Source organism: Mobula birostris, chromosome 24 (genome assembly GCF_030028105.1).
Source record: "Mobula birostris isolate sMobBir1 chromosome 24, sMobBir1.hap1, whole genome shotgun sequence".
Classification (NCBI taxonomy): domain Eukaryota; kingdom Metazoa; phylum Chordata; class Chondrichthyes; order Myliobatiformes; family Myliobatidae; genus Mobula; species Mobula birostris.
The window spans coordinates 59,623,947-59,639,640 of NC_092393.1; the positions used below are offsets into that span (position 1 = coordinate 59,623,947).

Consider the following 15,694-nt stretch of genomic DNA (forward strand, 5'->3'; position numbering starts at 1 on the left):
AGTGCTGACAGTGGAGCACTTATCCTGTCGATGGATAAGGAAGCGATCTTGGACAGGCATCATTGATGACATTTCATCCATACTGAAGTACCCATTGCAGGTAGTTCTATCGAATAATAAACAGGCAATATTTATAATACTACGTTCAAAAATATAAAATACACTATAACCTAGAACACTTAAGGATTTCTTTATAAAGTTCAACAAAACAATAGATTCTCACAAGATCATATTCCTCCACTGTATCAGCCATAGCAAGAATCCCAACCATATCAGCAATCTTCTCCCCCTTGTCACCTTAGAGACCTGCAGAGTAAAAGCCAAGAGCATATGACAAGTGTAACGCGATTATCCATTTAGGATCACGAGAATCAGTGAGAAATACAGATATTAAACAGTATCATGCTGGGTGTTAAGTTACCAATTGCTGCGACTTCAATGGACGACAAAGCATCGAGACCTCTTTGTGAGCAAAAAGGGGGGCGCGAACGAATACTGACAGATTAGACCTGGAATGGAAAGCCACACGCTCACCTTTAAGAGCCTTGGGGAGGAAGGGTGTAGACCCACATCGCGTTGCCCCCTCACATTTACGGCGACAGCTGGGCCCACCGAGGAGAAGCCTCCTCTGTTGGCCGTTGGAATAAAAAGGAAAAGCCGTCAGTTGAATTCAAGACGCATTTTTCATAGACGACATGTTTTAAGACGAGGTTTCGGCCGCGACAGCTCCTTTTCCCCCTCCCCCGGTTCCACCCCCACGACACGGGGGTAAAACTTCTTTGAAACAGGCGCCGAAAGCGTTTCGGGCGAGCGAGAAATGGCGCCAATCTACCTTGCCCTTTCACCCTCCGCCAACCCAACCAATCACTTCACGGCCCCGCGGACGCCTGCCAATCACGAACCAGCACCCTCCTCCATCACCGCCCCCAAGTGCCGGGGTGCTCCGCCCTGAGGCCGGGATAAAACCACTGATTGGCCTTTGCTGGTTGTCAATCAGGGATACCCGGGTTTGATTGACGGACATGGAGGTGGCGGGGCCTTGGCTCATCCTGTTGGGCACTCTACCCGGGCGTGGGGTTTCTTTTCCGCTTTGCTCTTAGTATGAACTAATTTTGAAGCGGTAAGTCTCTCAAAGTGCTATGCTTTTTAAAAATTGTCCATGGAGGGAATGTTAAAAAGTGTCTCTTTAATTTTTGGTGTGGGAAGTCGCTGCCTAGATTGACTGATGCAGGGACAACTCTGAGGTAACTTCACGGGAAAACTTCCCATCCGCAGCGTTGATTTTTTCCCCTGTTGCGCGTTGTCCTTCACTGATATCTCCGTTCGAACTTTCTTCCCTGAAGGTTGCGCTATAATTGAGCGAAAGATTTGTATTTCAAATGTGACTTTCCCCACACCGAGATGAGTACACCACCACGGTTTTAACGTAAGATGTGGCTGTTATGTGCGTGCCAGCTTCTGTGGTTGTACATAGAAAAGTCTACAGAGTTAATTCACTGCCGGTTTGCTGTATCCCACTGTAGTTACCCATCCAGACTGTTCTGACACCACTTCCTAAGCTCGTTTCGACCTCCTTGTGGCATCGTGTTGGAGTTGTGAAAACATTTGGTTAGACCGCACTTAAAAGTACTGTGTCGCCACACTACAGGCAGGACGTAGAAGAACAGAGTGCTGAGGAGACTGACCAGAATGTGTTCTGGCATGAAGGACTGTAACATCGAATTGTCAATATTCCCACTGGAACATAGAGGAGGAGCTAGCTAGATGTTTATAAAATTATGAGAGGCATGGATAGGGTGGATTATCAGAATCTCTTTTCCAGAGTAGGAGTATCCAGGGTTGCAAGTCAGGTTTAAGATGAGAAGGGAAGATTTTAAAGAGGATCTGAGGGGTTAGTTTTCACCAGAAGGTGGTAAGTAACTGGAATGAGCTGTCAGAGCAGGTTATGGAGGCAGTTTACAATGTTTAGAAGATGTTTAGATATGTATTTGGATAAGAGAAGCAGAGAAGGACTTTGCCTCTAAAATGGGCAGACAGAGTTAGGATAGATAGCCATCATCATAGCTGCTAGCACAATTCTTATGGTTTGACACCCTTGATGTTTCCCTGTGCTGCACACCACCCTCAAAGGGCAGCACGGTGGTTAACGTAAAGCCTTGAAGTGCCAGTGACCCAACTTCAATCCTCATCGTTGTCTTTTGAGGAGTTCGTGCGTTTTTCCTTCCCTGTGATGGCGTAGATTTCCTACGAGTGCTCTGGTGTCCTCTGATATTTTAAGGTTAGGGCTAGTAAGTTGTAGGTATGCTATGTTGGTGCTGGAATCAAAGCAACATTTGGTCACTAATGTCAGAATGAATTGAATTAACTTTATTTCTTCAATCCTTCACATAGGTGAGGAGTAAAAATCTTTTTTACGTCTCCTTCTGAATATGCAAGTTATAGTCATTTGCAATAAATAGTATGTACAGTAAGATATACAACAGAACAATTGTTATAGCTTAGAAATACAATTGTGTCAGCATGAGTTAATCAGTCTGATGGCCTGGTGGAAGAAGCTGTTGGTCCTGGTCTTAATGCCAGCGATGCATTTCACTGTGTGTTTTGATGTAAGTATGACAAAGATAATCTAATCTTCATTATGGCTGGGTCTTAATCCTGAAACTCCCCACACAAAATCACAATGGGAGTACTTTGAAGATGGCCCCTTGGGATTGAGGATGACCGGCTTCCACTCTGGTTTTGAGGTGTTGCGAAAACTGCAGATTTGGCTGCAGATAGGGCAGGAGGTCTCTGGTGGGGCTGGTAGATGAGGTAGTGTGTTCCCACTCCTATTTACACAGGGCTTCTGTATACTCCCAAGGTTCTCAATGCCATTTGTAAAAGCCCTCCCACTCTGGTCAGTCGTTGGGGCTCCTTGCAAAATCGCCAACAACTGACCAGTGTGGGAGGACCAAAATGATTTAAGAAAATGGCTTAGGCTAAATTCAGTTCTTGACAGTGATGTTCACATCCTCAAGAAAAAACATAACGTGTGAAATTGCAGAGGAAGATTCCTGAATAGCTTTTATGAATAGAGGAATAGAATGGAGCAGTTGGATTATCCTCTGGAGTAAATAACATTTGGGAAGAGACTTGATTATAATGTGCAAGTAATGACTGTTTTTGATAAGGTGAATCGGGAAAAAATTAGTGGATGGTTCATGCAACAAGGGAAACATTTTAAAATTCTGGGCAGAGATACAAAAATGATGTGTGGAAAAACATTTTAAAAGTCAATTGGTTAGGATTTGGAGTTGGCGAGTGCGTTGCAAACAGAATTAATCTGTGCCTTAATAAAGGCATTGAAAGGAGTTTTAAGAGTGAATGATTAGAGCTTTGGAGAAAGTGGGTGAATTGAACTAAATAGATTGCTTTATAATGAGCCAGGATACACCCAATGAGCCAAACGTTCTTCAGTGCTGTGGTAATTCTATGATAAGTAGATTTAGTGATGTGATTGAGGGATAGATATGTAGATATTTGTGCAGGAGTATGCAGGCTACTCTCCCTCCCACTATTCTTTTCTGGAATAGTGCCATGGAAACTGTGGTGCCTGTAATCCCACCCAAAAGACTGAGTCGTACATGGGAGTGTCAGCTTAGGTTTTGCTTGAAGTTTGAAACCAAAACCTTCTGACTCAAAGATGAGATGGTGCTAACTGAGTCACAGCTTGCAATGAAGAAAATGGGATGTTAGTAGGAGGTAAAGCAAAGTCTTGTGAAGTGAGTTTAAAAAATGTATTTTTGTCACAGGAAGCATGTGATTAGATTTCTGTATTAGAGTGGAAATTTGCTTTTATTAAGACAAGATCAAAAACTCTAGATGCTAAAAACAGCAAATGCTGAAAATACTGAGAAGGAGACACACAATGCATAAGGAACTCAGTCCAACCGCATCTATGGAGGGAAATGGGCAACATTTTGGATGGCAGGTCCATCTGTATGAAATATTGATCTTCCATTTCATAGATGCTGCCTGACCTGCTGAGTTCCTTTGTATCTTGTACATTGCTCCAGATTCCAACATTTCTTGTCTCCAAACAGTGTTAACATATCAGTTTAAATATGCTTAATCAGACTTAACTATTTCTAGTGGCATGGATTCAGTCTAACTTGCTGAGTGTCTCCAGCTTTTACTTGCTTTATGCTTCCTTCTGGTATTTCCTGTCTGGTTGGTAGAAATAAGAGTTTTCTGAATCGATGATGTATTAATACTTGGCAATAGAGGTTGATTTGCATATTAGAAAATCTGATTGGCCTTCATCAATCGTGGGATTGAGTTTAAGAGCCGAGAGGTAATGTTGCAGTTATATAGGACCCTGGTCAGCCCCCACTTGGAGTACAGTGCTCAGTTCTGGTTGCTTCACTACAGGAAGGATGTGGAAACCATAGAAAGGGTGCAGAGGAGATTTACGAGGATGTTGCCTTGATTGGAGAGCATGCCTATGGGAATAGGTTGAGTGAACTCGGCCTTTTCTCCTTGGAGCAACAGAAGATGAAGGTGATCTGATAGAGGTGTATAAAATAATTGTGTGGATAGTCAGAGGCTTTTTCCCCCTGGCTGAAATGGCTAGCATGAGAGGGCATAGTTTTAAGGTGCTTGGAAGTAGGTACAGAGGAGATGTCGGGTAAGTTTTTTACACAGGGTGGTGAGTGCATGGAATGGGCTGCTGGCGGCGGTGGTGGAGACGGAAACAATAAGGTCTTAAGAGACTCCTGGGTGGCTACGTGGAGCTTAGAAAAATAGATGGCTATGGGTAAAGCCCAGGTAGTTCTAAGGTAGGGACATGTTTGGCACAGCTTTGTGGGCCGAAGGGCCTGTATTGTGCTGTATGTTTTCTATGTTTCTAATTAAGATGGAGTATATGGTTACGGCTCCTAATAGTCTGTGAAATATCTACTTGTGCTGTGAGAGCAATGTGCATCCATTCGTTGTTGTGTTTTTTTTTAGTTGAGCTAAGTGAGTATGCCAGTAAAATGCAGCACTGGTCAGGTCAGAAGTCCTGTTACACAGAGCTTGTTTTAATAAATCCACGTGTTCCTTCAGGTCACTGCCACAGTGTGAAGGCATCAAGTTTTTTGCTTGAAGGCCCCTCACAGCTAACTCAGCAACCTTGTCAGAAAGTACAGTGAGATAACAGATGAGTCATGATTTTATTGAATGGTGGAGCAGCCATAAGACAGTGAATAGCCTCCTTCTGTTTCCTGTGTAGAGGAGGCAACACACACAAAACACTGGTAGAACGCAGCAGGCCAGGCAGCATCTATAGGAAGCAGTACAGTCGACATGTCCTGACGAAGGGTCTCGGCCTGAAATGTCGACTGTACCTCTTCCTATAGATGCTGCCTGGCCTGCTGCGTTCTACCAGCGTTTTTTGTGTGTGTTACTTGAATTTCCAGCATCTGCAGATTTCCTTGTATATGCATATGTCTACTTGGGAGTACAGTGGTTGGTTGCTGGCATACAGTCAGTTACTACTTTATCACAGAATTGCATACAGGAAACCACTCATCCCTTTGAGCATGTGCCAGCTCTTTTCAGGGGAGTATTTTAAGCCATGCTCCCCTGTTTTTTCCCTAGAACTCCAAGAACTTTTCCAATTACCTACTAATGGCACTGAATATCACACACAAAATGCTGGAGAGACTCAGCCGGCTAGGCAGCATCTATAGAAAAGAGTATATTTGACGTTTCAGGCCAAGACCTTTCATCAGGATTGGGGGGGGGGGGGAAGATGAGGAGTCAGAGTTGGAAGTGGGGAGAGGGAAAGAAGAAACACAGGTGATAGGTGGAACTGGGAGTGGAGGAGAGGGGTGAAAGAGTTATAGGGCTGGAGAAGGGGGAAATCTGAAGACAGAAAGCCATTGTCAAAAGAAAAGGGAGGAGCAGGTGATGGGCAGGTAAGGAGATGAGGTGAGAGAGGGAATGTGGAATGGTGAGGGGGGTGGTTGTGGCATTACTGGAAGTTCGAGAAATCAAATGTTCATGCCATCAGGTTGGAGGCTACAAGATGGAATACGAGGTGTTCCCCCTCCAGCCTGAGTCCAACCTCTACTGTCATGATGAGGCCACACTCAGGTTGTAGGAGCAACACCTTGTATTTCATCTGGTTAGCTTCCAACCTTGCTGACATGACCATCGATTTCTTGAACTTCACCTCCCCTGTCACCACTCCCCATCCCCATTTTCCCCCTCTCATCTCACCTCCTTACCTGCCCACCACCTCTCTTTGGTGCTCCTCCTCCTTTTCTTTCATACCGTGACCTTCTGTCCTCTCCTATCAGACACCCTTTTTCAGCCCCGTATCTCTTTCACCAATCAACTTCTCAGCTCACTAGGAAACTTTGTCACATGGTGTGAGCAGAATTATCTACAGCTTAATGTGAAAAAGACTAAGGAGCTGGTGGTAGACCTGAGGAGATCTAAGGTACCGGTGACCCCTGTTTCCTTCCAGGGGGTCAGTGTGGACATGGTGGAGGATTACAAATACCTAGGGATACGAATTGACAATAAACTGGACTGGTCAAAGAACACTGAGGCTGTCTACAAGAAGGGTCAGAGCCATCTCTATTTCCTGAGGAGACTGAGGCCCTTTAACATGCTGAGGATGTTCTGCGAGTCTTGTGGTGGCCAGTGTGGTGATGTTTGCTGTTGTGTGCTGGGGCAGCAGACACCAACAGAATCAACAAACTCATTCGTAAGGCCAGTGATGTTGTGGGGATGGAACTGGACTCTCTGACAGTGGTGTCTGAAAAGAGGACGCTGTCCAAGTTGCATGCCATCTTGGACAATGTCTCCCATCCACTACATAATGGACTGGTTGGGCACAGGAGTACATTCAGCCAGAGACTCATTCCTCCGAGATGCAGCACAGAGTGTCATAGGAAGTCATTCCTGCCTGTGACCATCAAACTTTACAGCTCCTCCCTTGGAGGGTCAGACACCCTGAGCCAATAGGCTGATCCTGGACTTATTTCTTGGCATAATTTACATATTACTATTTATGGTTTTATTACTATTTAATTATTTATGGAGCAACTGTAACGAAAACCAATTTCCCCTGGGATCAATGAAGTATGACTATGACTTACTCCCCCTACCCCCCAGTTTCACTTATGACCTTGTGTTTCTTCCTCCCTCTTTTCCCCCCCCCCCCCCCCCCAACCTTCCAACTCTGACTCTTCGTCTTATTTTCTCCAGTCAGGACTGGAGGAAATAGACAAAGTTGGATAATTTCGCTCACTGCATCTGAGCTGATTATATAACCTGAGCTGATTATAGACTCAATGTTAAAGGACTCTGCAACTTGAGTCCCCAGTATTATTCATTTATGTTCTTTTATTTGTACGATGTCTTTTTGTACATTCGCTTGCCATGTCATATGACATAGGCAATCATGGTCTTTCCACGACCAGGATTGTTTTTGGCAAATTTTTCTACGGAACTAGTTTGCCATTGCCTTCTGGGCAGTGTTTTAACAAGACTGGTGAGCCCAGCCATTATCAATACTATTGAGAGATTTTCTGTCTAGCGTCAGTAGTCGCATAACCAGAACTTGTGATGTGCACCAACTGCTCATGGCTTCATGTGGCCTTGATTTGTCTTGGGTGCTACACCTTGGCCAAGAGTGACCAGCAGGTTAGCAGAGCATTACACCTCCTTTGGTTCAGACATATCTCCACCCCACCTCCCTGTTTTGCATATTGGTCAGTCATTATGTATATTTTTCATAAATTCTATCATTTTATTTTCCTATAAATGCCTGCAAGGAAATGAATTTCATCGGGATAGTATATGATATATGCATACTTTGAGTTACTGTACAGCAAAATCTGTGCCCAGAGTGAGTTGCTGGACGGCATGGTCTAGGCCCAGAGCTTTTCTCCGCAGCTGGGTCCTAGTGTGAGGTATGACGTTGTTTAGACAATTTAAACACAGGCGCAGATTGGAGGTGAGAACCGATTTTGCTTGCTGTCTGCGATCTCCATTCTTGTCTCTCGGGCACAGAGCCTTTTTGCTGTTCCGTCATTGGGTCAGTTCAAATGCCGGCCCAGATAGACTGAAAAGACTGGGTGTTGATCGGGATGAGAGCTGATTTCATTTGCTCTCCACGATGGTCACTCCTTTCTCTGTGGCTCTGAGGCTATGAAGACCGTCCCCACTGCTGTGCTTTGTGTCCACTATGATGAACTGATAAGCAAGCGTTTGGCCTTTCTCTGGGCTGCTCCAGGGTTCAGATCTGAGGAACACACATCAAAGTTGCTGGTGAACGCGGCAGGTCAGGCAGAATCTCTAGGAAGAGGTACAGTCGATGTTTCAGGCCGAGACCCTTTGTCAGGACTAACTCGGCCTGCTGTGTTCACCAGCAACTTTGATGTGTGTTGCTTGAATTCCCAGTATCTGCAGAATTCCTGTTGTTCAGATTAGAGGACTCAGGTTTGCTTTGGATTGCTGCTGCTGTTTGCTTCAATTGTTTACATTTTTTCTTTAATTGAGTTCTTTTGGGTTTCTTGCTTTGTGGTTACCTCTGATCAAGCAAATCTCAAGGTGGTATAATTTATACATCCTTTGATGAATCTTGATAAATTTACTCTGACTGTTCTTGTATATCGGTATGGGGGGGAGATTGTTACTGAGGCAATGCAATTACAGATATAGTCATAGTCATACTTTATTAATCCCGGGGGAAATTGGTTTAACTTGGAGTTTAACTTAAAAATGAGTAATTGAAGAAATATGAGAACAATAGATAAGAAGTCATGTTGCTACACGATTTACGTGGAGAAGTGTATGCAGTTGTTTTTTTGTTTAGTGATTAGAGTTGGTGTGTGATGTTAATGATAGATGTTGTTTTATTGACTTTTACCTTCACTAGATGGGTGGAGCCTAGGCCACCCAATGTAAGTAACTTCCATTCAATTTGTAACATTCCAGGTGTAGTCTCTGCTTTGTGCTAAATTGGTTAGTATGTCACAGTTTGCCTTTTGTACTGGGTAAGGGAAATCAAGTTGCTGCCTTTGGTTACTGACCAGGGACATCCTGTATCTCCCTGCTGCTGTAAAATATGCAAGATTGGGATCTGGACTGTGACATTCTTTGCGATTGAATAAGGTGATTCAGCAAAAAAAAAAGTTGGTATTTATTAACATGAGAAAGTCTGCAGATGCTCAATCCAAAACAACACTACAAAAAAAAACCCTGGAGGAATTCAGCAGGCCAGGCTGCATCGATGGAAATGATTAAACAGCCGACGTTTCAGGTTGAGACCATTTTTCAGGACTGAAATGGAAGGGGGAAGATGGCAGAATAAAGAGGTGTGGGAAGGGGGCCATCTGAAGGTGATGGGTGAAGCCAATTGGGTGGGAAAGGTAAAGGTCTGGAGCAGGTATCTGATAGGAGAGGAGAGTGGACCATAGGAGAAAGGGAAGGAGGAGGGGTCCTGGGGGAAGTGATGGGCAGATGAGAAGAGGTAAAAGGTGAGAATGGGGAATAGAAGAGAGGAGAGGTAAAAATTTTTAAACTGGAAAGAGAAATGAATATTCATGCCATTAGATTAGAGGCTACCCAAATGGAATATAAAGTGTTGCTCCTCCAGACGCCACACAATGATTAGAGCAGTCAGTTGTGTGTGGTTATGTTTATAAAGCAGTGATTTTTTTTTTGACACTGATAGTTGGCAAGAAATGAGCAGTAAGACAATTCAGCATTGTTTTATTCATTGCGGATTCAAGCAATCGGACTTGAAGATGCCAGAAGCATTTGAGAGTGAAAATAAAATTATTTCACTAAGGAGTTTGTATGTTCTCCCCATGACCTTAATGAGCTCCCTCCCACATGCCAGAGACATACGGTTAGTAAACTGTGTGTGTGCTATGTTGATACCAGAAGTGTGGTGATATCTTTGTGCTGCCTCCAGCACATCCTTGATGCAGATGACACTATGACCTTCCTCCACTATCAACTCTGCTCTTAAACGCATCTCCCCCATTTCACGTACATCTGCTCTCACTCCATCCTCCCGCCACCCCACTAGTAATAGGGTTCCCCTGGTCCTCACCTACCACCCCACCAGCCTCCGGGTCTAACATATTATTCTCCGTAACTTCCGCCACCTCCAACAGGATCCCACCACTAAGCACATCTACCCCCCCCCCCCCGCATTCCGCAGGGATCGCTCCCTACGCAACTCCTTTGTCCATTCGTCCCCCCATCCCTCCCCACTGATCTCCATCCTGGCACTTATCCGTGTAAGCGGAACAAGTGCTACACATGCCCTTACATTTCCTCCCTTACCACCATTCAGGGCCCCAAACAGTCCTTCCAGGTGAGGCAACACTTCACCTGTGAGTCGATTGGGGTGATATACTGCGTCCGGTGCTCCCGATGTGGCCTTTTATATATTGGCAAGACCCGACGTAGACAGGGAGACCGCTTTGCTGAACATCTACGCTCTGTCCGCCAGAGAAAGCAGGATCTCCTAGTGGCCACACATTTTAATTCCACATTCCATTCTGACATGTCTATCCACGGCCTCCTCTACTGTAAAGATGAAGCCACACTCAGGTTGGAGGAACAACACCTTATATTCCGTCTGGGTAGCCTCCAACCTGATGGCATGAACATCGACTTCTCTAACTTCCGCTAAGGCCCCACCTCCCCCTCGTACCCTATCTGTTACTTATTTTTATGCACACATTCTTTCTCTCACTCTCCTTTTTCTCCCTCTGTCCCTCTGAGTGTGCCTCTTGCCCATCCTCTGGATCTCCCCCCCCCCCCCCCCCCCGTCTTTCTTCCCGGACCTCCTGTCCCATGACCCTCTCGTATTCCCTTTTGCCGATCACCTGTCCAGCTCTTGGCTCCATCCCTCCCCCTCCTGTCTTCTCCTATCATTTTGGATCTCCCCCTCCCCCTCCAACTTTCAAATCCCTTACTCACTCTTCCTTCGGTTAGTCCTGACGAAGGGTCTCGGCCTAAAACGTCAACTGCACCTCTTCCTACAGATGCTGCCTGGCCTGCTGCGTTCACCAGCAACTTTGATGTGTGTTGCAGATGACACTGTATGTTTCAATGTTTTGACGTGCACGCAACAAATAAAGCTCCTCTTTATCTTTTGGTCTGATATTTAATAAAGCAGGCTTGAACTGAATGTCTGCTGGTCCTGCTCTCAGCTGAGACTATTTGTATCGTACCTTTGCAATGTCCCAAGGCATTTTGTTTTCTACAACATTTGGTGAAAATACAGTTTAAAAGCCAAGAGGCAGCGAGGTTTAGGGAGGAATGGCTTGGTAGTGGTGGAGTGAAGAAACCCAGCAATGAGCAAAAGCTCAGAGCTGATTGGACACATACAAAGGCTGCATGACTGCTGGTGTTTACAAGGATGGGTATGACTGGAGGTATTTGAAAATGAGGCTGAAGGTTTCAGAGGTTAAGGTGCTGCTGTGAGCTTGGGCAAGAGGCTGAGGGTAGATACAACTCTGCAACTTGGCAAAGGATTAATGAGTGGTGGAAGATTCAGTTTATGGAAGGTAGAACAAGGGAGGTTAGTGAGGGACGTAACGTCTGGCATTAACCAAGAAATGGTGAACATTTCAGTAAGTGACGGATACTCTTCTATGGTTAGTGTAGTGATGGTGTGAGAGTCAGTCTGAAGATCATCTTGCCAAATGTGACACCTGATAATGTGTGCAACACACATCAAAGTTGCTGGTGAACGCAGCAGGCCAGGCAGCATCTCTAGGAAGAGGTATAGTCGACGTTTCAGGCCGAGACCCTTCGTCAGGACTAACTGAAGAAAGAGCTAGTAAGAGATTTAAAAGGGGGAGATCCAAAATGATAGGAGAAGACAGGAGGGGGAGGGATGTAAGAGATTTAAAAGGGGGAGGGGAGATCCAAAATGTAAGAGATTTAAAAGTGAATTGTTGCTTGAATTTCCAGCATCTGCAAAATTCCTTGTGTTTGCGTGTGCAGTCTGGTTTGTTCTTGGACTGTTGCCAGGGAAATAGGTGTACTAAGAATAGATTTTGCAACAGGGACTGAAGATGTCTAGCATTGGGTGTTGGAAAACCCCTGCTGATGATCTCAAACCATTGGACATATCCTTTAGATCGTGTGAATGAGGTGTAGGAATTTAAGGTTAAGTACTGGGGTGGGGGGTGGAGGCAAATGCAGGAGATAACAAGTAGAGGGAATTCTCTGTCTACAACAGTGTAGATGAGGATGAGATCAAACAAGTGTTGCCTCACCCCACTGCCTGGCCATGAAGGGTGTCTTAGAGAAACACTACTTCATGCTCATGTCAGGTGTTCAGATTCTGTATCCATAAAAGGAATGTGTGAAAATCATTGATCAGATTGAGCTGAATGTGGTTTGGCATGCAAAGGTTTTTTGGCACATTTGAGAAGATATTAGTATATGCTGTAGTTAAGGTTTGAATATGATGTTTCATAGAAGAGAACAGCACAGGATCAGGCCCTTCAGCCCACAAAATTGTGCTTCACTAAATAACCTAGTAATAAGCTGTTCTGAGTAAAATTTCAGGATGTCCAAAATTAGATCCTTGTCATCAGAACTATCTGACAAATGAAGTTGTATATTTCCACATTTTCTGAACATTGCCCTAAAGATTTTGAGGTAGAGTTAGGTGCACACAGTACTGCAGTTATAAAGGTCCAATTTTTTATGATGCATTTATATCAGTGTGCTCTCTGTCCTAATAGTAATGCCAAGGGTCTGATTAAGAGATTGTTGAATAAGTGTAAACTTCATGGTGAGTGCTGCCTGCCATCATTGGGTATAAGCCTGATTACATGCAGAACTTGGGTGACGGAATTCTGGTACAATTGGTAAATTGGTTTATCATTGTGACGTGTACTAAAATAGAGTGAAAACTTGTCTTCCATTCTGACCATACGGATCTACTCATTACAGCAGTGCTTTGAGGGAGTAAAAGATAAAACACTAACAGAATAATTGTGTTGTTCTGTTCATTGTGGACATGCCAATTTGGAACTGGAATGTGTGGTGACACTTATGAGCTGCCTCCAGCACATCCTTGAATTGTTAATGTAAAAGATGCACTTCACTAAAGAGAGAAAATTTGCAGATGCAGGAAATCCTGCTGAGTTCCTCCAGCATTTTGTGTGTTGCAGATGCATTTAAAATATAGGAGCAGAAGTCGGCTATTCGGCCCATCGAGTCTGCTCCGCCATTCAATCATGGGCTGTTCCAATACTTCCAGTCATCCCTGCTCCCCTACTTTCTCCCCATACCCTTTGATGCCCTGGCTAATCAAGAACCTATCTATCTCTGCCTTAAATACACCGAATGACTTGGCCTCCACAGCCACTCGTGGGAACAAATTCCACAGATTTACCACTCTCTGACTAAAGTACTTTCTCCGCATCTCTGTTCTAAATGGACATCCTTTAACCTGAAGTCGTGCCCTCTTGTCCTAGACTCCCCTACCATGGGAAGTAACTTTGCCATATCTAATCTGTTCAGGCCTTTTAACATTCGGAATGTTTCAATGAGTTCCCTCCCTCCCCCCATTCTCCTGAACGCCAGGGAATACAACCCAAGAGCTACCAAATGTTCCTCATACAGTAACCCTTTCATTCCTAGGATGATTCTTGTGAATCTTCTCTGAACCCTCTCCAATGTCAGTAATAAGGAGCCCAAAACTGCGCACAATACTTCAAGTGTGGTCTCATGAGTGTCTTATAGACCCTCAACATCACATCCCTGCTCTTGTATTCTATACCTCTAAAAATGAATGCCAACATTGCATTCACCTTCTGCACCACCAATTCAGCCTGGATGTTGACCTTCAGGATTTCCTGCACAAGGACTCCCAAGTCCCTTTGCATCCCTTCATTTTGAATTCTCTCTGCATCGAAATAATAGTCTGCCCGTTTATTTCTTCCAACAAAGTGCATTACCATACACTTTCCAATGTTGTATTTCATTTGCCACTTCTTTGCCCATTCCCTTAAACTATCTAAGTCTCTCTGCAGGCTCTCTGTTTCCTCAGACTACCCACTCCTCCATCTATCTTTGTATCATTGGCAAATTTAGCCACAAATCCATTAATCCCATAGTCCAAATCATTGGCATCGTAAAAAGCAGCGGTCCCAACACCGGCCCCTGTGGAACTCCACTGTATGTTTTGTACATGTGATAAATCTGAATGTAATAGAGGTCAAGAGTCCAACTACTAGGGAATCCTAGCATGAGGGAATCATTCAGTAGTCCTATAACAACAGCTTCCTGGCACAAACTGCTGCAAGTGACTGAAATACTATACCTGCCCTTGCCTTCATTCAGGGCCCCAAACAGTGCTACCACGTGAGGCAACACTTTACCTGCAAATCTATTGGGGTCATCTATTGTATTCAGCACTCCCAAAGTGGCCTCTACATTGGTGAAACCCATCATAAATTGGGGGAATATTTTGTCTAGCATCTTTGTTCCACCTGCCAAAAGCAGAATTTCCAGGGCCCAGCCATTTTAATTCCTGTTCCCATTCCAGTTCCAACAATTCGGTCCATGGCCACCTCTTCTTGCCATGATGAGGTTACTCTCAGCTGGAGGAGCAACATCTTGTATTCTGTCTGGGTGGCCTCCAACCTGATAGCATGAACATCGATTTCTCCTTCTGGTTTTAAAAAAAAAAAAAAAAAAAAATCCCTCTCCCTTCCTCCTCCTATTGCTCACAGTGGCCACTTACCTCATCTGGTGCCTATCACCACCCCCTGGAGCCCCTCTTTCTTCCCTTTCTCCCATGGTCCACTCTCTTCTCCTATTAGAATCCTCCTTCTCCACCCATCTGGATTCACTTATCTTCTAGTTAGTGCTCTTTCCCCTCCTCCCCCTTTTTAAAATTCTGATGTCCTTCCCCTTTGCAGCCCAAATGAAGGGTCTTGGCTCAAAATATTGACTATTTGTTCATTTGCATGGATGCTCCCTGACCTGCTGAGCTTTTACAAAATTTTGTATGTTGCTAGGGAGAGAAACTGTCTTGGGAGCCCCAGCTTGCAGAAGAGTGCAAGTAAGGGCAGTTTCACAACTGAGGATGTCATTGTGGATCAGTGTCCCTCTCCAGGGTTGTGAATATTAGGTGAGGCCTTGTTGCACTTGGCTGTCTGTACTAGAGCTGGCAAAATGAGTCAGTGAGACTGAATGAGGGCCAATTTTCATTGTGAACTGGAGAAATGTGGAGGCAGAAAGAGAAACCGTTTCAAAAGCAGTTATCTGCTGATAGTCAGTGAGAAAGAACCTTGGGGGAGGAGGTTACAAGAATAAGCGAGTAGGAAGAAAAGGGGAAGTGTACATATCAAACTATATTGCAGTGAAAGCAATGCAGCTGCCTATGATAGGCTGTCACATTTGCCTACGGCGTTTTGAAATACAGGACTGCCTTTTTGTGTTGAAATGTTCTTACTTTGCTGTTTCTGTGCCACCTTCAAAGTTCAAAGTAAATTTATTATTAAAGTACATACGTGTAACCCCATACAACCATGAAATTCATTTTCTTGTGGGTGTTTACAGTAAATCCAAAAAAACAATAGGATCAATGAAAAACTGCACACAAGCAAAGACAGGCAAACAACCAATGTGCAAAAGAAGACAAATTGTGCAAATTTTTAAAAATATCAAT

At 44.4% G+C, this 15,694-nt stretch overlaps 2 protein-coding genes across 7 annotated transcripts in view; one reads left to right on the forward strand and one right to left on the reverse strand.

Moving 5' to 3' along the window:
* atad5a (ATPase family AAA domain containing 5a) overlaps positions 1-814 on the reverse strand; it is a 65,943-nt gene extending 65,129 nt beyond the window's left edge. For all 3 annotated transcript variants that reach the window (XM_072242122.1, XM_072242121.1, XM_072242120.1), the window contains exons 1-2: positions 535-814; positions 224-306 (exon numbers count right to left, since the gene is read on the reverse strand). In XM_072242122.1, coding sequence (XP_072098223.1) covers positions 224-271 — 48 coding nt within the window. In that variant the 5' untranslated portion in view covers positions 272-306; positions 535-814. The remainder of the gene's footprint in view (positions 1-223; positions 307-534) is intronic.
* Positions 815-1,019: 205 nt separating this feature from the next.
* The window catches only part of crlf3 (cytokine receptor-like factor 3), a 73,459-nt gene continuing 58,784 nt past the window's right edge, over positions 1,020-15,694 (forward strand). For all 4 annotated transcript variants that reach the window (XR_011883017.1, XR_011883015.1, XR_011883018.1 and 1 more), the window contains exon 1: positions 1,020-1,120. The gene's annotated coding sequence lies outside the window, so the exon portion shown is untranslated. The remainder of the gene's footprint in view (positions 1,121-15,694) is intronic.